This window comes from Buteo buteo, chromosome 17, assembly GCF_964188355.1.
Source record: "Buteo buteo chromosome 17, bButBut1.hap1.1, whole genome shotgun sequence".
Lineage (NCBI taxonomy): Eukaryota > Metazoa > Chordata > Aves > Accipitriformes > Accipitridae > Buteo > Buteo buteo.
The window spans coordinates 4,315,575-4,338,149 of record NC_134187.1 but is presented as its reverse complement, the minus strand read 5'-3'; the positions used below and the strand labels follow the sequence as shown (position 1 = coordinate 4,338,149).

The 22,575-nt window shown below is 40.6% G+C and overlaps 1 protein-coding gene across 1 annotated transcript in view; it reads right to left on the bottom strand.

Moving 5' to 3' along the window:
- Positions 1-22,575, bottom strand: part of PKHD1 (PKHD1 ciliary IPT domain containing fibrocystin/polyductin) — a 255,192-nt gene that overhangs the window by 53,774 nt on the left and 178,843 nt on the right. Inside the window, exons 55-58 of the mRNA XM_075049823.1 lie at positions 21,163-21,315; positions 19,917-20,795; positions 18,595-18,757; positions 15,937-16,097 (exon numbers count right to left, since the gene is read on the bottom strand). Of these exons, the coding sequence (XP_074905924.1) occupies positions 15,937-16,097; positions 18,595-18,757; positions 19,917-20,795; positions 21,163-21,315 (1,356 nt within the window). The remainder of the gene's footprint in view (positions 1-15,936; positions 16,098-18,594; positions 18,758-19,916; positions 20,796-21,162; positions 21,316-22,575) is intronic.

The following is a 22,575-nucleotide window of genomic DNA, read 5'->3' as shown; positions in this document are numbered from 1 at the left end:
GGGTAAAGAGTGGTTTTGCAATATGGACCTCATAGGGATGAAACCTCATTTTCAGTCCAGTAACTGTTGCATCCTAGTGAGCATGGGAAGAAAACAATGAGGCAGACTTACTCTAGTTTTGCAATGTGATTGTTAATTTCAGAAAAAACACTGCAGGAACAAAGTTTATTAGTGAGTAGGAGGATATTTCAGGAACAGAGCCCGACTGAAAATAATCAGCTCCCTTTAATTAATTGCATACAGTTTTATTGCATAACTGATGGTTTTAAACCTTGGCAAATTAGCTTGTCAAACACAGAAGTTAAATTCTCAGTTGGTCTCTCAAGTAAGGTCTATGCCAAAGTTTTAATTCAACTTGCCTTATCCAAGCAACCGGAAAATAGGGCCTCTTGAAACTGAAATTAGTGGGCAGTTACCCAGAACTGTAAAAAAGAATAGAAAAGACAAAGGAAAAAACCAAGAACGCAGAACTCCCAAGTGGGGCCAGTATCTGACTGAGGTCCATGACCCCCATTCTGGGGTAGATTACAGTTGCAAGGTTACCTCATCTTGACAACCTGTTTTCTAAGACAGGATGAGGTACTGTTCCTGATTTAATGTGCCTACAACAAGGAAGAAAAAAGAAAAAAACACACCTTTTCTTTGAAAAGAAAAGTTGTTCCAGAACAGCTTATGATGCTTCAGTGTGATAGCTGCCTCACTAGCTGTGTGTCTCTTTTCCCAGCAACTGAAGAATGCAGGATGATTTTATAATCATATGTATTTATATATTTGTATATTAAAATGAATATAAAGTTAAGTTAATAACTATGTTCTTGGCATGATCTTAGACTGAATATTCAATGTAACTACCCCTACAAATATTAATCTTCCAGTTTCTTAAATGCAATGCCAGTGAATTGACTTTTTTCCAAAGCACTGATCCGTTTCTCCAAAAATGCATTAAGACATTAATATGTTCTTTTCAACTAATTATTTTAACTATTAGTTATATTAATACTCATGCTACACATCCTGAGAACCCCAAGGTGCTCATTGCATCAGCCACATGGTTGACAGAGTGATGACATCCATATCAAAGATATGCTTTACAAATGAAGATCTTGCATGTTTTGGCTTGGTAATTATCTTGAGAAAAGTTGCTTTTGGGTGTACCAACCTTTTGGTCCAAGCTTAGTCAACATTTGCAGTTTCATTAGCTAAAATGCCCTATTAAGTCCCTGTCCTAAGTGCACTATAGCTGAAACTGAAATGGATGGTTTCTGCACTTACTGCTTTTTTTTTGGTGTGCATACAACCCAGACCACACCTACACCAGTAAACCAAATAGTGTTAGCATGTGATCTCACGCCTTGGCTCACGATCACCCGTACACTTTAACTATTAGTACATTTCCCAGAGAAGTTTTGGTCCCTGCAACTAGCACTCCCCAGCACCATGCTTAGGCACTGCTGGATCCAAACAAGAGGGGAGATACTATGGGGACATGAACAAAGTCGCGGGCAAGTGGTTTGGTTTAGAAGACTTGTTTAGAGGTTCTCCGTTACTCAGATGGGTTTCAGGAACCACCTGTGCTGCGAGATCTTCCTTTCTTCTCCTCCAGTCCTTATTCATCCCATATGTTTCAGTTTCTCTGGGAGATAAGGCAGAGCTCTTTTATACAAACATGTGGTACTACACAGCCCTGAGCCATCCCAGAACAATCACATTTTGGACCAAATGAGTCAAAACTGCTTGCTTGTTACTGTGATCATGTAATGCAAGACGGTCAAAACCTAACAGCACACATAGGAGAGCAAGGCAAACTAAGGTCATACAGGCAGACATCTAAGCGCTTGCCTGCTTTAATAATGCCACATGGACACTGTTAATTACTGGTATGTAACTTTTCCCAGTGTTTCATAGGACCCTCAAAATAGTTTGGGATCACTTCATACCAGATGCTACATAGACACTTCTTTAGTCCCAACACTGAAATGTCAAGAGCCATCACAAACCAATGAGTGGAGGAAAAAAAAATTAACCTCATTGCACAGGATAATCAACTGACTTCTTCAAAGTCACAGGAGAAGGTTTTACCAGAGTTCTGCAATGAACTCAGACCTGCTGAGTGATTCTGCAGCAGCAGTCCCTCTCGTTCTCACAGTAAATCACTCCTCACATGCTGATGGTTGAACCTGCTGGCTCCTGTGATGTAAGTCTCCCAGCAGCAAAACCTCTCCCACGGCACGTTGCAAACTAGGAGGACATTTAAATTGCCCTATACAGATAAACCTGAGATTGCTCTGCCCACAGTTCAAACTCAAAGGATCATGCCCAGTTTGAAGTGTAACCACTTTAGTATGGAAATATGCCCAGTCTAACCAGTCCTACCCTTCTGTGGCTCTGGGAGACAGCTTCTGGTTCAAAGCTGGCTCGTGTCCTGCCAGCCCCGACCACAGACAGACGAGTGTAAGTTTGCTTGGAAGAGGTCATGTCAACACGGACACGGTGCGATGGTCCCTACATGAACTCCTCTTTCAGTTCTGCTTTCACATCACTGTCTTCAAGCCACAAGGCGGTATTTTCCCTGCTTTTCTCATGGTTCTTTTACAGCACTGACCCAGTGTGGAAAAACTAAAGATGCTTTATCTGAAACATCCATGAAGGAAATCCTGTGTCTCTGATGAACCTGACTTCCTCAATTTCCTGTTTGCTGCACAGCTGTCTGCATTGGATGGGTCTCAGGGACATTTTTTTGGACATATTTGTCTACCTCAGTTGGAAGCCAGGCTCCTTGAGTTAGAACATAAGGGTCTATAATCTTTAAAAAAAAAGAAAAATCACAGTGAAAACAGAAAGAATGAAAAGAAAACAAACCAATAAAGAATCTATCCTGTCATAACATTTGAGGTTCTGGTATTTGCTGGCCTTGGAGTAGATTCAAAATAAATGAAGGAAATGTGTATTTCATTAAATGCTAATATTTGGAAGATAAGAGGGAAAAAATGATGAAATGCTTCCAAGCACAGTTGTGAGGACAGTGCCTGCGTGTGTGTGTATAAACACACAGGCTTGCATACACACAAACACAGTTGTGATTCTCTCCAATTCAGAATACTGCTACGTAGGAAGAATTACAGGGGAAGGAAAAAAAGGGACGTATTTCCCCAGGCCATTGCTCTTCATGTGCATGGTAAGGGCTTTTGCACTTCTCATTCTCCAGCTCTTTTCAGAATTGCAACTGAATCCTTCCACAAGGATCCATTTTTTTGCAAATGAGACTTGATCTTATAAGTAAAGGGTCATCGAGACATATACAGGCATGTATAAAAACAATCTCAATCCCACACAAAGTGAACTGTGCTAGGTGCCTTTAATAATAAGGCTGGTTAATCAAAATTGAACCCGCATGTTCCCAGTTGATGGCATACTTGTTGATGGTTAAGCTTTGAGATCTCTTCTCCGTTCCACCACAGATGACTCCGCGTAATCCCTTGGCTCCTAACCGACCTAGTCTGTAAAGTCAGGACATAACACATGTTTGCCTCCTAGGGACACAGTGCCTTGGGCAGCAACAAGGGTCATGAAGTGCCCAGAATTCTTTTGTTAATTAGCAGAGGCAATGCAAGGGAACTAGAACATAGGATTTAAGGCTCCAAATACTCAGGTATTTTGAAGGCAGCTGAAAAAAGGAGAGCATTTGATGTCTGTGCTTCAAACAACACAGCAGAGGAGGAACTGAAATTTTCAGAAGCGACAGCCAAAAGCTTAGATCTTTCATAGCATATCGGAAGATAAAGAATCTCTGCAGTTTATTTTCATAGATAGTTCTGGACACAGTTTTTTGCAGGGACTGTGGATAGAAAATATTTCACTGGCCTCAGAGTTTTTTCCCTGCTAACCTTCAATCCCTTACTGTAAGCCCATAGGTTCTAGAGTTTAGAGATTTGTTTTCGAACACACACCAAAAAAAAGCTTCATTTTGTTCTTTGTAGCTGAACCATTTCTGAGCAAACTTGCAGACAAAATCTTACCCCAGGCATAAATCTAGCATGGGAAAAGAGAGGTATCAAGTGTAACAAATAACATAAAAGTATACAGTATTAAAAAAATAAAATAAAACCAAAATAAAATATAAAAGTAGAAGCAACTGAAAAACAGGAATGATGATGGAATATGTTACAATACCAGCTGTCAAAGAGTGGCTTGCATGAAAGTCAGTGGTATTCTTGGATAAAAGCCATTGCTCCATGGTAACCTCCTTGTAGGTGGACAACACCTGCCAAGGAACTGATTAAATGCCATGGTCTAGGTTTTAGGCATGGCTATAAGGCAGCAAGGAGACAGTTTGGTTGCTGATTGGGAAGCCTGTGGAGGTAAAAGGTTTGGCATTAGACCCCTGTTTGTGGAGAATGTGGTAAATCATAGCAGAAAGGAAGAAAGAAGTGGCACAAAGTCAGAGTTTCGGTTTGGAGACAGGAGGATCTTGGGTGTCCTGGGAGACAGAAGAGGTAAGGGGTCCAGGCTTGTGGAGACAGAAATGTGTGTTGGGGCTGGGGATTTTGGACAGGTCAGGCAGAGTGAAAAAGTAGAAAAGGAAGGGAGTTGAGGCTGGGGGTCCTGGGGGCCATTGGTGATGTGAAGACTATCTTAGTGTCAGGAGACTTTGACTTTCTTGTGTTAGAGCTTGGGCTTCATCTAAACTGTCCCCACTTCTACCCCCTCCAGATCTCCCCTCCTTTCGTGCAGCATGTACCTCACTACATGACATGCAGATGTGTTGGATTCAAGGAGACTTTAGCAGCGTGTTGTGTAAAACAAGCATTACCGAAGCCCTCTCAGCAACAGACATCTCCAACACCACATCCCACCCAAGTGCCTCCTCTTTTCCTTATACTGGAGATTATAAATCAATGGATCCCTCACCTTCAGAAATACTGTCTGCCCAGTAACAACATTTCACACATGAATGGAAAATGTCATAATCCCAGTTTTATAACTTCAGATAGAATGGGGGACTACCACATTTACGTCAGTATAGCTGAGGGACAAATTGTCCTAAATATTTCTGAATTATTCACAGAGATCAAAGCTAACTGAAAAATTACTCTGGAAGTCGGGTTTCTATGTTGTTACTGAAAGAAAACTGGGCTCCTTCCCCCCCCCTTCCCCCCCCCCCCCCCAAAAAAAAGAAGAAAACCAAAAATTATTTTGGCTGAAATATTTTAAGCATTAACCACCTTTTTTTTTTTTCATGGAAAAAAATATTCTCAGCAAACTCTAGTAGGAAAGTAGTTTCTGTCTACTTTCATTCACCATTTTTTTCCAGAAGAAAAGAAGCATTTATATCTCATCATTCAAATGCCTTGCCAGTTTTCTCCCTCATGTTAGAGCTCTGATTAAGAGAAAAAAAAAATAAATCTTGTTTTTTTGTTTTTTGATCTGGTATCATGGGATAAAATCTGAACATCTTAAATGTTCCAGTTTTATATTTTCATGTTTTCATAGTTACTCAATAATATAGAATCATAGAATCACAGAACCATTTAGGTTGGAAAAGACCTTTAAGATTATCAAGTCCAACTGTAAACCTAACACTGTCAAGTCCCACTAAACCATGTCCCTAAATGCCACATCTGCACGTCTTTTAATGTTACAACAGAGGAAAATCAGGAGTTAAAGAAACCAGTTGCATGCAAAGTGGAACCAGTGCTTTACTACAGAGCTGTGGCTGGATTCCCTGATGCATACCAATGTGCAAAAGTTTTTCCTTTCTTTGGGACACAAAACTGGAGTTTCTCTCCAGAGAACTTTTCTTGGTATCCAAGAAATGGATACCAAGGGATATCCCCCTTTGGGAGAACAGAGTGGTTCACTCATAGTGTTTTTCTTCCCAGACCCCTTTTTTTTTTTTAATCTGTAGGAGTCTGTTATCTTTGAGAACTTATCCATCTAGTGCTTTTGATTGAAATTGAAAAATGGGTTAAAAATTACTGAGTGGGCAATGGCACATACATAAATATGCACATACACTGCATGACTACATAAATCTCACACTTAAAGAAAGCCAACCTAAAAAAAAGGGAGAAACATGATGTATTAACATCAATAAATTGACTATGTTTGCCAGGTTAACTGATATGCTCCTCTGCAAAACTCAGGAATGCGATCTACTGGGAGCCAATCCAGCAGATCTCTGTAGTGCTCATTCAGAAATGTGGCCTCCACAGGCTGCCCAACACCCTCTAAAAGGATAAGAAAGCTGCTTTGCTATCCACAGGCCTTGATCAATCCCACAAAGAGAGGAAAAGAGCAAAAGAGAGAGATATCCCTTGGTGTTTGTGCCTGCTTCTCTTTCAAATGGAATTAATGGTGGTTTAATGGGGTATGAAAGGATGTTTTACTGGAAACAATGAGGAACAATTGTCTAGCTCACGTTTCATTTCACAGGTCATTATTGCATTAAGAAGTAAATCGACCAAGTCCGGTAAATAACAGTCTGTGTTTTGCCCAGAGCTTCAAACCAACAATCTTAGCAGTCACCAACTAATATCTTTGTCATTTTTAACCCTTGCAGGGATCTGCTGGGGGCTAAACAATTATAGTCTTCACCCACCCCTAGCAGGTAAGCATTATTCATTTTATTTCTCATCCCTTCTTCCTGCAAACCCCACGAGGCTGGGTTTTTGCATTGTTGTTTTGTTTATTAGCCAACCTAGCCAACTGTGTGTCTGGTGGCCTTGAAAAACAACACATATTTTAGTGACTGCTGCAGGCGTCTTTAAACAGGCTGCTTCCTCTGCAAAATTAATTGTTGCAAAATGCAGTGCTTCCCCTGTAAAGCTCTGCAAACTAACACTCAGCAGTTTGGTTGGATTATAGATATGCCTCTAAGATCTAAGGAAAATAATACAGTTATACTTGCAGGATGCAATTCACATTTCTTTTTTTAATTGCATAAACACAGCCATCTTGTCTCCTTAAAGGTAACAGCCATCAAGCCTAGAGAGGATGTACGATGTAGACTGCTCACTTCTCCACTTTCCTCTTTCTCCTGAAGCATTCTAGGTTGACTGTTAATATCTGCAGCTTTTTCCAGAAGCTACCAGAAAAGTTTCTGGATAGTATCTAGTAGTATTAAAACCCGACTACTACCTCAGATCTGCGGTCATCACTGAAGTAGGAACGATAAATAAGAGTGAAACAGTGCCTTGGGAGAAAAGGCATGATGTCCGAGCTACTGAGCTTTGAGGGGATGTCCCAGATAAGGAACCTGCCTCAGTTTTGGTTCCCTGGTGCTGTAAACTCTGCTCAGGCCCTGGACACCATTTTCCATGGGACTAACCTCTACACTTACATATTGCACAACATTTCAAGCACGTTAGCATTCCACAAGAAGAGGCAGACTGGCTGAGAGGGATCAAGCACATGGGCTGGGAGATAATCTCTCTGCACTAATTACCTCCCCAGTAGTCACTCTTTGTCTTCATCAGCAGTATTTAGAAAGTCCTAATTACCAGACCTTCCTACTACAACACTGTGGCCTTTGGACCCATAAATCACTGTCAGACCTCAAAAGTTCCTGCAGACCACTGAGCATCCTTACAGAATTTTGAAAATAGGTCCAGAAAGGGCCTTCTGAAGTTATTTGATCCATCCTCCCCCAGGAAAAGATCAGGTCTATCTGGATCATCTAAGGATGTTTGCTTAAGTTCCACTGATAGGGACTCCACAACCCACTCAGGCAAAATATTCCAGTGTTTTGCTGTCTTTATTCTAACATATCCTCCTCCACATCTAAATTATCTTGATGAAATTTTAGCCCATTATTACTGATTCTATAGACTTGGGGAGCAATTTATTTCTTTTTACTCCACAACAGTCTTCCATATTTTTGAAGGCAGCTCTTAAATCTCTCACCCACCTCTTCTCCTCAAGCCTGAGCCACCCAACTTCACCGGCCATTCTTCACAGCTTCTGTTTTCCAGATGCCTAATGATTCTTTTCACTTTTAACTGTCAGGCTCCAAAATTAATCCATGAGTGATGTGTGCATCAGTTACTCAGGTTTCATGTACCACCAACACTTTATATACTACAACTTAAGAACCACTACCCTGAAACAGTAGCATCATCATGTCAATGATAAAAAGCTGATGCTCACGTCACAGACAACATTTATATATAGAAAGGTAGAGATATGGATATCAAATCCATAACTAGACTCCTAAATGAAGGTGACATGGTGTTTTGGGGGCACTGAGCTATTTTTTAGCTCACAAGGAAAAAAATGGGCTCTCCGAGATTTCAAAAACTCTGAAAATGGTGTCATTTTTCTAAATAGCTTCTTAAATACAGGAGTTCAGTTTTGAAAATGACAAACCTGTTGTTTTAACCTCAGGAATTAAGGCTAAAAGGAGAAGGCAAGAATTTCTGACAGCAATTGTAGGCGTAAACTATTTGCTGGCACGTCTTCAAAAAGGATTGCTATCCTAAGGGCCAAGGTTATCTCCCACAGTCAGGGACCTAAGTTTGCAAACACTTTTTCCAAATTTCATTATTCCTAACAGATATGTACACATATTTTCCATTTTATGCAGCTGAACACCGGTGCATGCCTGTTTAAAAGTACCTGAGGAATTTAGAAAAGAAATAGAAAGGGTGGTACAAAAAGCTAAACTCCATTTACAGAAATGAACATGCAAAATGGATGGGTATGCCCAAGGTTTTTTGGCTTCATCATGAGAAAAGCATTTGATGCTTTCCATGGGAACAAGAATATAAAGCTTGATGAGCTTATACATTTGTACATGTATATATATATATCTATATACGCATTCTTCTATACTGATCACACGGACAATGAACAAGGCCACTCATCTTATATCCTAGCTTCACAATTAAGGAAATAACATCCCTGAAAAAGGAAAATAACTATTTATTAGAGGCTGAGATACAGATTAGTGTGAGGGAAAGTAGTTTATAGTATTTCAAAATGGAAATGTCATATGGCCACATCAGCCCCAATGGGACCTAGTTTGCTAGATCTCCTGCTAAGGTGTATTCCTCCATGATTTACCAAAACAAATTATGCAGAGTAGTGTTTTGCTTTGGCAGAGCTGTCCCCTTAGGCACAGTATCATAGTGACATCCAGATGAACTGTGGGCCTTCTTCCCCAGCTGGTGGATTCACCACCCACAGATGTCCCTCACTGCCGTGCTGCCCTCAGTTAGCAGAGCTGATTCTTTAGTTCAGAGGTTCAGCCATCACACACCTGATGAGCCACCACATAGGTATCAAAGATATAAAATTAACTTATTTTCCCCTTGGCTTACTTTAAACCTTGTTCTCCCATGAGCATCAAAAAAATCCTCCCAACTTTGGTCTCAACTTTGGTCTCAACTTAATTAAGGTCTGCTGAAATCTTTACCAGGGATGTGTTTTCAGGAAAATTAAGTAAGAGTTACAGGCATTTTCTGATCATGTTAGGTTTGGTTTTCATAAAACAGTAATTTGGTAACAGCTCTTTTAATGTCCTGCATTGCCACTTTCAACCCATTTTGCATGGGCCATTTATTGCAGAAAAAGCAAATTTCTATCTGTGAACAACAACAACAAAAAGCTTCAGAGGAAAACAATAAATGTTTCAGGCCAATATTGCATCTGTTTCATTCCTTGCAAATCTACCAAACCTGCATTCGCTTCTCAAACATCTTTAATTACTACACATGATTATGCATAGCAGGTGTGGCTAATCATAGTCCTTGGAATATTAAATATATATGGTGCAACATTTTCACACAGCTTCAGCCCTAAATTATACTGGCAGCCTGTGTGTCAAAATGGTACACTTCCTCAACTATTACTTCAGAATTTTATTCAATGATAAAAATTACCAGAAGAAAGAAGGTTGTTCAAAAATCCTTGATCCATATCCCTGGAAATTTTGGACTGTTTATACCTAGATCTGACATTTTATCTTATTTCTGATGAAACCAGGAAACCTCTGCATATTCATTTATGACATTTAACTTCAGTGCTACACAATCTTTGAAAGAGTATTTTACAATAGCTGTTGACAAAATCGAGTGTTTAAATGTCTGTGCAGGTTGCTTCAGACAAGCATTTACATATGAAATACCTACCATTTTATGATCTAGAAAATGTACTGATTACAGCTCAAGCAAGACTACTGTAGGAATTTCACAGCTTTAGATTTGTCTAGATTGAAAACAACATAGAAAAATGTGGTCTTAGTTATCTGTTGGTCAGATAAAAAGATCAATTGTCCACAACACTCTAATCCTCTCACCAATAGATTCTCATTAAAGCTGACTCTTTTTTTTTAAATAAAATATTTCTTCAGCTTTTTAAATAATAATAAAAAAAAGAAGTTTGGGATTTTTTTTGTTTAAAACCACAGTCAGAATTTAAATGCTCAGTAAAGTTTCCCAAAATGCTCCAGGCATGTTTTTTAATAAAAAAGTAGTATGTAAAATACACTTTTAGCTGATTCTAGTTAATGCAACCATAGTGTTCAACCTGCCTAAGCAGGGTGGGGTGCTTTTAGATTAAGAGTCTGGCTGTCAGGGTTTTGGAAGGATATGCATTAATTCAATGACTGACCTTGGGCAAGTCACAAATTCTGTCCTCTGCCTGGGAAACTAGTCAAAATATATGCCTATCCCACAGGAGTATTACAGACCTAAATTTCACTGATGCTTCTACTATATCGAAAGAACTTACAAGGAGGTGCCAGGTTTTACTAGTGTAAAGTAGAAAATAAATGCAATTATTCACAGGAAGTGCAAGGAGCACATATTAACAATAGAAGAAAAAGTTGCATGATACCTAAATCCTATAGCCCAGAACTTCATAATCCTTCAGTACATCAGAATTACTCTGACGAGGAAAAGTAAGTAGAACAGGGCCTCCATCAATTAACCTATCAAATTACTCTCATGTAAACCTAAGGATCTTTCTGCATCTCTTTAGAAACCATGGAAGTCATATTGGGAACTCTGCATTATAACTAACAATTTCATGAGACACAGAAAGGTTATTCTTCTGGCCAAATTTGAAGCCATGCTAACAGGGAAGAATAAGAATGGGAAGGACTCACTTTTGGATTTGCACAAGATCACTGGGGCTGGACCCCTGCCTGCATGGATATGAACACTCAAAGGCACCTATCCTGAAGAATCCAATACTGTCTGGGATGGCAACCTGCTTTCATGCTGTAATACCCTGGCATCTGGAATCCTCATAGTCTAATGTTTAACTATATCAGCTGAGATTAAAGACCTATACAGCAAGTTACAATCTTTTGGGTTCACTTGGAAAGTGAGAGTTGTATTGTCCCCTCTAAAAAGGGGGAAAAACACTTCTGCAAGTATCGATACTGGCAGACAGATTTTCTGATGACCATTTCTTTTCTTCATTCCTCTCCCCACATTCCCATTTCCTCACCTATAGACCCATCATAATGTCTCTCCTACGAGGCAGGATAAAAGAAGACAAACAGGTTGTTAAGTTACTGATGCTTAGTATCTGGTTGCACAGAGCCAAACAAACATCCACTCCTTTCTGCTTTTCTTAATCCCTTTATCGCTAAAAGGGGTCACTGACACTGGCAACAATTTAATATTCAGGTTAGCTTATTTGTCCTCCAAGGATCGATACTGGGTCCCATGCTGTTCACCATCTTCATAGATGATCTGGATGATGCGGTTAAAAGCACCCTCACCAAATTTACTGATGACACTAAACTGGGTGGTGAGGTGCACACATCAGAAGGGAGAGCCATCTTACAGGGACACTTGGAAAGGTTGGAAGAGTGGGCTAGCAAGAACTGCGTAAAGTTTAACAAAGACAAGCGTGAAGTCCTGCACCTCTAACTAAAGACCCCAATACAGGCTAGAATCTGTGTGGCTGGGGAACAGCCTTGCTGAAAGGGACCTGGGGGTCCTGGTGGACAACAAGCTGAATGTGTGTTGGCAGTGCAGGCAAATCAGATCGTGGGCTGCATCCAGAGGCATTGCTAGCAGACATAGAGACATCATCATCTCACTCTACTAAGCGCTTATCAGGCCACACTTGGAGTAGGGTGTCCAATTCTGGTCCTCACAATTCAAGAAAAATGTGGACAGACTGGAGAGGACCCAAAGGAGGGCCACAAAGATGATCAAAGAGCTGGAGAACCTGTCCTATGAGGAAAGACTGAAGGAGTTTGGTCTTTTCTCCCTGGAGAAGGCTCAGGGGCAGCCCCATCAAAGTATTCCAGTACTTAAAGGAAAGCTATGAAAAGGATGAAAGATCTCTCTTCACAAGGAGCCGCAGAGAGAAAACAAGGGGTAACAGGTACTATTTGCACCAGGACAGGTCTCATCTCAGTAAGAAAGCAATTTTTTACAATGAGAACAATCATTCACTGGAACAACCTCCCCAGGGACGTGGTAGAATCTCCATCACTGGAGGTTTTCAACATGCAACGGGACAGGGTGCTACATAATCTCATCTAGTCTCCCTTTCCCACAAAAGGTTGGACCAAATGATCTTTCGAGGTGCCTTCCAACATGGGCTGTTCTATGATTCTATAACTGTTCATTAAAAAATGCCTAGAATGTATCTGCCAGCAGAAAGAAAACATGAGTGTCTGCAGGCTTTAGAACTTGAAAGGCTTGGTTTCATCTCTCAGACATCTGTGTATCAGCCCACTTAACTTCTACCCTTAACATGTCAATGTCTCTTTGTTCACTGGAGAGGACACTGGAGGCAATGGAAGTGGGGTCGCATGAATCTTCTACCAGCCTTTGGTCCTCAGCTACATTTCCACCAAGGGAAGACAATGAACTTCAATGTCTCTGGGACCTGGCTGTTGTCAGATTACAGACATGAAGCAGTATGATAACAGAGTCCTATAAATATTGCAGATAGCCAGCAAATGGTTGAAACTTTAACTACAGAATCATGGTTGTATCAGCTCGCCTTCATGAAGTAGGGGTTTTAACCTGGGCACAGAAATCAGTTGAGTACACAAACTGTTCATTTATCCTTCATTCCTCAGCTAGACACACTCATGCTTATAGCTAATTCTGCTGTACAGCTTGTGATTCTGGTATTTCCTGTATCATGGTACCATTTAGTGCTCCAGGCCTGGCCCCAAGCTCTTTTGTAAGAGGTCTGGTATAGAGATGAGTTTGGGGAGAAAAACATTTTGTCATCCAAAAATGGCAGCTCAAAGAGATTAAAATAATTACAAATTCATGTTAAACTCATTAAATTGTTTTGGATAATTTGAAAAACGATACTGTGAAAGTTCCTCATAAATGATTTAGGGGGGGTGTTGGAAAACATTTCAGTCTAAACTTTTGCAGTATTATAGTTAAAAGAAAAAAGAAGAGCAAAATGTACCCTTAGATTAAAAAATAATTATGCTTTTTTTGACTCAAACTCTCTTTTGTTGTTGCTCCTTTTTCTTTTAGTAGAAGTAATAATAACAAAAATCTTGGATCTCTTCCCTCCCGTTTTTTTTTCTGAATTCTGTGGTTTATGCAGAAAACTAAAACTTCAGTTTTACATGAACAACTCTGCTTCTGCAGAAAGCCACAATAAAAAGACCTGGTCTATGACCCGAAGAGGTAAGACAGCAGGTAAAACATCAGGCACACAGGAAGACAAAAGAAAAAAAAATGGGTACATGATTAAATATACATTGCATGGCTTGCTACTGCCCATCTGCAGTGGCAGAACTCAGGAAGCCAAGTCATCCTTCCTTGCCTTTTGCATATACGCACATATATATACAAATAATATATTACATATATACTATATTGATTGCATCTTCAATAAAAGACATCATGTGAATTCAGGAGCATTAATATCATACTGCATGATACCCTGTGCCCCAGTTATGGCTCTCATAGGCTCTTCCCTATGGTATTCTTCTGAGAAAACATCTCCCTGGCGTTTGTGTCCCTGAAGTATATTGAGTGTTTTCGTTTGCTCCCCCGGAGTAATCAGAATATCTAGAAATGGCTGAGGGCCAATAATTTCAAGCTGATTGTCCAAACCGGAAGCTTAAAGGGAATATATACATGCATCTGGATAAAGGTGTAATTAAAAGGATATGGGAAGCCAGACCTTTTGAGTCTCAAAGAAACTTGTGTCCCTGAACTGTGGAAGTAGCAAGGATGTTGTGTAGCTGCCTGAAAAGACTCTCTCTTGTTTCTATGGTTAGTCAGGCTAGCAGAGCACTAACCACTTCATTGCAGTGCTCTGATGAAGCAGCTGGAGGGAGTCAGAATTACTCAGGTTTAACAGGGTACCAGGTGGATACATGGACAAAGTGGATCTTGACCACCCAGATAATATAAATACTGAATGCTCATTTGGATTTAGGAAAGGCAGAACTCCAAGGGCCACATTCTGCTCAACAGCATCTTAACACCACCATCCTCACTGGCCTTGAAGCACTGTCATGCCAAGTGGGAATCTGGCCCCACAGAAGATCTGTGGGAGCAGGAAAGGTGAGCATTTTCCCCTGTTTGTCTAACGTGGGAGCCTGCATTGCACTATGCAAAGTACTCAGAGCTACAACTTTCAAGAAGGAGAAGGAGAGAGTAGAGAGGGGAAGAAGGCGACCATGAATTCACCTTAGCATCAAGCTGTGCCTTTCCAAATGTTAACCTCGAGAGGAAACGAACCGCAGGTCAGAATGAGAAATACAGAGGAATTTAACACACAGTTGTGAAGGGAGGGTGGAAAAAAAAAATTCCCCATTCATATTTGGGCAGCAAGAAGAAAACACAGCAATTTTGTTACAGCCTCAGAGGCAGGCAGCATTTACCATATGCTGTTGCCTCCATTACACAAGCAGATAAACCCTGTGGAGTACAGGTTGCACTGTTAGTGCACTTTAGATAGTGGGGATTCCCGGCATGCCTTTGACTGTATGCCAGGGTGTGCTAAAAATCTAAATAAAATCCAGGTTCTGTATGCAAAAGTATGTATGCATTAATATGCAGGTACTAAGTGGTAATACTGCTCGGGTATTAGCACTTGCATGTGATTCATAATCAGGGCAGAAAAGGTAGAGTAAAAAACAGTGTGTTTGCATCTAGACAACACATTAATCAGCCCTGTAAGCAGCCAGTTAGAGCAGGATCCTTAGAGGAAAAGCCTTTACTGGGTACACATTAGACATTTTGTTTAAAGATTAAAGTTCTCGTGTTTAATCAGTTTTAGAGTGGGATGGAAAACAGGATTAATTACAGTCCCTTCCATCAGTCTCCCATACCGCTGGAGTCACAAATGATGCGCCTTTTCAGCAAAATGGCCGCCATCAGCAGCAGGCGCGGGAAACGCTAATTGTAATTAAAGAGTTTATTTGGAATCAGGGAGCAGAGTTTTAATCAGGATGAGAAAGGAGCCTTGCTGTGTGAACCTTCAGAAAGTGGTTACCGAGCAGAATGGGCCTTTTTAAACCAGAGAGAGGGGTCTTTAAACTTCTGGAGTGGGTTTGCAGCTTGATTATCTCCTCAGTGGGATATGGATGAAAATCCTCTCTGGGCCAATTGTTATTATTTTGCACTTATGCAGCATTTACACGGCCTGTCTCTCTTAATGCTCTCAGAGGACTTTGCAAAGGGCAGGTAAGTTTTGTTCTGGTCTTAAAATGAATTAATTAAACCCTAAAGGGGCTAAGGATGCCAGATGACATGATTCTGCAAGAAGGCAAAGAGACACTGGTGGACACAGGACTGTGCAACGAGGCCTCCCAGACTCCTACACTGTAATTCACTACATCCATCCTGGAAAGGCATCACACAATCCGGGACCACCAGCATCTCGACCTCAGTTGTAGGTCTCAGTGAAAGCCTGGGGTAAAATCACATCTCATGGGTCAAAGGTACACGCGACTTCGCAGGCGCTCCAGCCAGCACAGGCACTTACCAGCTTGCAAATAGAACTGCGTCCATTCAAATTCTGACTTTGGGAAAACAGAAACAGGCGGTTCTAGGTCCAGGACACCTCCATCCAAATCCTTGAAAAGGGTCTTCCTCGAGCTTTTGCAACTCTTTTCAGGGAACGTGGTGTCTTCAGAGGTCTGTATACTGACAGGTAGGAGAGGTACATTGAATTGTGTCTGAAAAGATTATTGTCCTAGTTTATGTTCTAATAAAAAAATGGGTTTGGATATTCAATGTCATTTTGGCGTTTTGATGGGCTTAAAGAGAAATGTACATGGATCTCACCTCAAAGCTATGCCTGAGCCAGGGTTTCATCACCCAATCACACATATTTAGTAGTAAGCGATTACTCAACCAGTACTGTCTCCCAGACAATGAATAGCTATTTCTCTCTTTCTAATAACAGGTTCAGATCCTAAGAACATAATTAAACCATACTTTGAAAATAAGACTCATAAGGTAAGAGAGTTTCAGAGTGTTAGTCCAAACTAGAACAAATCTCTTTTTGGATGGCATGATAATGCATCTTGGCAAACTACATCTAATTTTCAAATAAGTTTATCCAATTTTATAATCAGTATACTCTCAGGAGAAAATTGTAAATTTAGTGGCTTGAATCAGCCAGAAAAGCTTATGAATTTCTATGTAGATCATTAAAGTCTGGCTTCCACGAGGGAGGTGCCTGCAACAGGACAGGTTTGTTGGAGGGGAACTCACCTCACCTGAGACATATATAGGACAGTTGAGATGAATAATTTCTGAGAGAAGGGTCTCTATTAACTACAGAATGCGTTTAGTGTCTTCTTTAGATTATATGCCTAATTTTTGGATCACTAAAATGTAGGGAGCTGAATCACATGTTGAGGATCTTGAGTGCTTTTAACTGCATTTTGACTAAAGGTTTAACACAGCTTAAAGGAACTAGCCAACTGGCCATATCACCCCTGTTACAAAATACAATGAGATACAATGATTTATAATCCAGCAAAGTCCATGGAAACATCTTCAGATTGCTACAGGGATACACAATAAGTCTTGAAGAAAACTTAGAATTTCTTGGGCTCAGGTTAGGAAAACACAATTATTAATATATGCAGAGACTACAGTAAAGGCAGAGAAACAAATGAGCCAATACCCCAAATCAACACAGCTCACAAGAGCTGGAGAACAAAGATAGCTCCTCTGATCCTGACAGCTAGTACAATTCTTGAACATCTCTCAAAAGATCCAGCATTTCAGCTGGTTGGGTCTACCAGTGGGAAAAGCAAAGTACTTCATGGTCTTGCTATATTCCCTGATGTTTCTATTTTCTCATCTTGCTCTAAGGCAATGCTCACCTTCTCTTTGACAGGACATATCCATCAAGATACCCCTTCAGGATGCTGAAGCGGAACAATGCAGCCACAGCTTGGATCAAGCTCAGCAGTTGCAAAGGTGGATTAAATATATGCATGCAAATAATGCACGAGGAGCACTGAGAGATGAAATCACCCTCAGAGGTTTACCAGACTACTAAGAAAGCATTCGGTAATCCATGTGCATTCATCACGTTTGAAAATCACCAGCTCTTGCAGTGGACTGCGTATTCAGCAGCTTACTAATAGCATAATATTGTGGGATGGATACAAGAGTGAAATGTAATGGGAGCTGACAAGCTGGACAGGTGTCAGAAATCTACACGCAAACTAATGCCCAGAGCAAAAAGCAAAAATATAGAATAAAATAAAAACTCTGGCAGAAGGCTGGAGGGGCTCTAAACATAGCAGTGTGGGACACCTCCAATTATTTTTGACTGGCAAGTGGAGTCCATGCTGGATTTTTTTGCTACTTCAAGGCTTTCCTGACATAGCCTCTGTATTGTGTTCACTGGTTGTAATAAATAAATAGGCACGTGGTCTCCACTGGATGTGGAATGTTTAAAATGCTGCAACCAGCAGTGACTTAAGGTTACAGATGAAGCTCTCCCCTCCCTCCTCCACGTACCTCCTCACGCAGATGATATTCTCCCTGGGCAGGAGCAGTTCTGGCAATCATTTGACATCTCACAGCCTGCCTGGTACTGATCAACATTTCTGATGTGATCTCGCAGGCAAAAATCAAGCTCCACTTCCCTGACCAAAAGGACATTCCCTGTCTCAGGGTTTTTTTGCTGGAGGTCCTGACATTTTCGGAAGCCTGAGGCTGAGAAATCAGAGATGCTTAGGATGGAGTTTTAAGAAATGGGATATGTGAGGCTTGTTTTGCTATACAAATATCAGTAAAAAGGGAAATCCAAGAGGATTGGTCTGGAAATGGACCTTGATGGAATCTGAACCTCAAATTTAAAAAAAAATTGCCCTAAACTAAGTTGGGGGGTGTGGGGGTGTTTCTTCTTTATTTTTGGATTTGAGTTTTCCTGTGCGTGTTTGATGTCTGAGCTTGTTCATTTTTGCCAGACAGAAGCAGTACAAGAGCAGAGACAGAGACAAAGAAAGGGACTGCTCTGCAGCTAGACATCCAGGCTAAATTAATTGCTTAAACTCTTTGTAAGACAATACAATAAGACAGTTGATACAAACAGAGGTGAGGAGAGTCCTAGAACTGTAAGTGCTTTTTTTTGCACAAACCATTGAAAAAGATAGTTCAAAATGAAGCATATTACCTTGTTGGATGAAAGTAGAACTTGTCATTCTCATTGACATGTAACATCCTTGATGTCTCCGCTGTGATAAGAGGCATGATGCCTAAATGGTCAGCATTTGACATGATGCAGACATCCCTGTCTTCACTGTAGCAGCTCTTTGTAAAACCAGTAAAGGTGACTTCTGCCAGGGATTAAGAGAAGATCAAGCGACGAAAAGTGGTTAGAGGAGTGCCAGAACCAGAAAGAGACACACTCTGTTCTATGACATTTTTCATGTTAAGTTGCTCCCATATGTGTATATATATATGTACAAATAATTTTTAAATCAGACTAATTACATTGATCATAGATATTCAGTTGGCTTTAGAATATTCCATAGCCAAATTATATCTTAAGTTGACACAAACCAAGTCATGCCCACAGGAAATTAAATCAAAGGAAATACTAAGTGAGAAAGAAACAAAAGCAAGGATGATTAATAAATTTTCATCTGAATCAGTAAGAACCAGTTTGGTGACAACCTGCCTTGGATGGTTTATCCGCGTGCCAGATGTTAGTATAAGATGAGCTGGGTCTGGTGACACGTGCTTGGCTCTGGCACTGAACTCTTGTGCAGCTACAAAACCCATGTTTTGCCACAAGTTTTCTATGAGACCCTGTGCAAGTCTATTTGTTTTTCTCTGTCTCCATTATTCTTCAGTAAAGAGAGGATAAAGTATTTTCTTACAAAAGTAGGTAGCAGTGAGGGATAAAGACATGAAAAACTGTGAGGTATTTCGATCCCACCACAGCAACCAGCTATCTAGGTTCTGCTATATGCAAATATTACTCTGGGGACTGTAAAATTCATTTGAACCAAAGACGCAGGATATATAACTGACTTTTATCCCTCTTGTGCAATCCCTTATAACAATAAAAGCCGTAGCTGTTTCTGTGCAGCTGTAGTCATTATGTTCTACGCAAATTCTATACAAAGTGTGCTATTCACTTCTCCAGCTTGGTATCTTTATTTAGCTAGAGGTAACTGTAGACCAGAGAGATGAATCGAGTGGAAAAATAGATAGCACAGAAGGCAGGCATGTTTGAGGTAAAATATATATATTAGCACATAACATAATTATACTGCAGTAGATTCAGGAAGTGAAAAATGCCAAATAATATTTTTTTTTATTGAACTGTATCGAACTGAAGAAGAATTCTGTTATTAATTCCACTGAGACCCAGATTTCCCTACCACATCCATTTGTGGGTGTGAAAGGCTGCAACTTCAATTGGAAAAATGTAATTAGTTGAGAAAAACAGTGACAGAACAGTCTGGCCAGTGGACGTGGAAGACCAACCTTTCAGCTTCATGAGTCCCAGGACTTTTGGACAATGCCCAGTTTTGTGCCATGGGTTATCTGGCCTTTGGCTGGGAACCGTGGTAAACGTAGGCCATAAAATCCCAACACGGCCTCTTAGGGGGGAGTATGGTGGTCGATCCTTGGCTGTTAGATCAGCTGAGTGAGGCTTGATCCTGTCTCTGATGCAGTCAAAAGTTGAGCTTGTTGCGACAATGACGGAGTTTCTAAGTTCTATGAATCTTTTCCCCATGTGGCATTGCTTGGCATAGAGACAGTACACTACGGGCATCAGGCCCACAGTGTTGTCTACCAGCACCACATTGTCCACGATGACGCTGCTTCCAAGGTGGAACATGACACCATAGTCGTAATTTTTATAGGATAGAAAACCTGTGATTCTAGTGCAGGTCTGAAATCCATCTCCCCGGTAGAGGTGAATACCATGGAGACTTGAATGGGCCACGTTTTCACTGCAATAATCTCCATCTAGCAAACACTCTTGGCCCCTGATATGGAAGCCAATTCGCTCAGATCCTGCCACAGCATTGCCACAGAGGGAGACACCAATGGCAAGGTTCACCTTGATGCCAGCAACCCAGTTTAATAAGCCTTCTGGTTGCCTGCTCAGAATAACAAGGTTCCTGATGAGAGAATGATTTTGCCCTTCCAAATCAATGCCAGGTCCAACCGTGTTGTACACTGTGTTATCATGCAACAAGATCCAGTTGCTCGTGACTGCTTTAATGCCAACTCCGCAGCTACCATTAATGCTGGATGACACCACCGAGGACCTTTGGGATATATTCCTGAATTCAATGGCAGAAAGCTGAGGAGGCCCAAAGTTCAAAAATTCAATATTTAAGAGTTGAAGGACACCTGCAAAGAGATAATTATAGAGAAATAAAAGCTTACAAAATTACCTAAGAACTGGTGAGGATGACGACCATTTAAACAGCACTCAGGCATGTAATAGCAGGCAATCTTTGTCAGTGTATTGCCAGTAATGGGTATTTGTTCATAAACATATATAAAGTTATAGTAAAACTCAACTAACCACAGAACAGCCCCTCCTAAAACATATTCCACTCTTTATGAAATATTATTAGCACTCAGGTTTCATATGTGTCACACAGTCAGTTTGCTCAGAATTGCATAGCACATGCAAATGGATACGTCTGTTGTTAGACTGTACTTTCTTGGGCAGAACTGGTGTGGTCGATGAAGACAGGTGAAACTCAACTACCTTCAAACTCTGTCCCACTGGAGTCTGTAAAACGTCCCACCAGCATCCTCCCAGCGCAAGCCACATCAGACTTGATCTGTACATTCCGTGTTAGGAGCCCAACCTCTGCAGCCAAAGGGATGCGTCTACCATCTTCTGTGTCATGGGAATGCCCTGGGGAGTTTCAAGAAAGAAAATGTGATAAGTGTCTACTATACCTATAAACCAGTGTTTTGAGGGACATAAAGCCTGACAGCTTATGCACAGCTGCTCTGCAGAATCTGCACTGACATTCAGGTGTGTTTTTCCTCCAGCATAATCTACATGCATCAACACAAAACCAGAAAGGCCACCTGCCCATCAAATATTCACCATGCGCTTATATTTTACCAGAGTTTTTCATTTTTAGAAAAAGAAGGTGCTAAACCTTTTCCCTGCGGTGTGCATATGCCAAATCAATGAACAGACTAACACTTCATTTTTTTCTAAGCTGTATGTGCTGGAGTTATTCTTCAGTACACTGCAGAGTTGATCTCCGTGAATTCTCATTAGGATCACACCAATGACGATGCTAAAAACCAGTTTGCTATAGTGTCTTGATTGTGTGTGTTTTCTAAACAAAGTCTTTCTAAACGAGACTTATGAGAGAGTTCATGCAGATGTCTAGCTTGGAATTAATCTCAGATGACTTTAGATATCTACATATATGATCTAGTTATCCAAACCATTTTTATGTACAAGGAGAGCAAAAGCACTCAATTCTTAAGTGCAATTTGTTATCTATTTTATAGATCTGCTTTAGGGGGAGATGAAATACAAGTGAGCAGTATGTGGTTTTCTGCTCTGATTATCAAGGGAGCTGAGAGTGACTAGCTCATGTGTGAACATTTAGTGTAGATACCTACATTGGCCCAGGTGAATCCTGGTATTTACATAGCTCTTAATTCTCCCATCAGTTCATTTTTTTCAGCTATATCTAACAGCTGCTGCAGTAGTCAATGTGTATGTGATCATTTCATCTCAGGATACACTTATATCTACTTTAGCTAAGAAAATAGGTTAAGAACCATTCTCTGGCCCCCAGACTGATGGGCAGGTTTCTTCTTTCCCATGAAAAAGCAGAAAGGCCATGCATAAACTACTGGAAATGGGGTCTAGATGTGCTATCCTTTGAACTGTTTTGGTTTTTTAAAAATACAATTGCCGTACAGAACTGTGCCATGGAGGCTACTATCAATTAACACTACAGATAGTTGCAGAACAGGGCTTAGTTCCAAGTGAAGCTTTGCTTACTAGCACAGGTATAGCCATTTAAAACACACAAGATTTCTGAACCTTTTTATCCATCATACTAACTTCTGTTCCTACTAGCTTGAATAAAGACTAAATTAAAAAGATATTGCTATGCACAGGAAAAATCCTGGTTTTGGATCT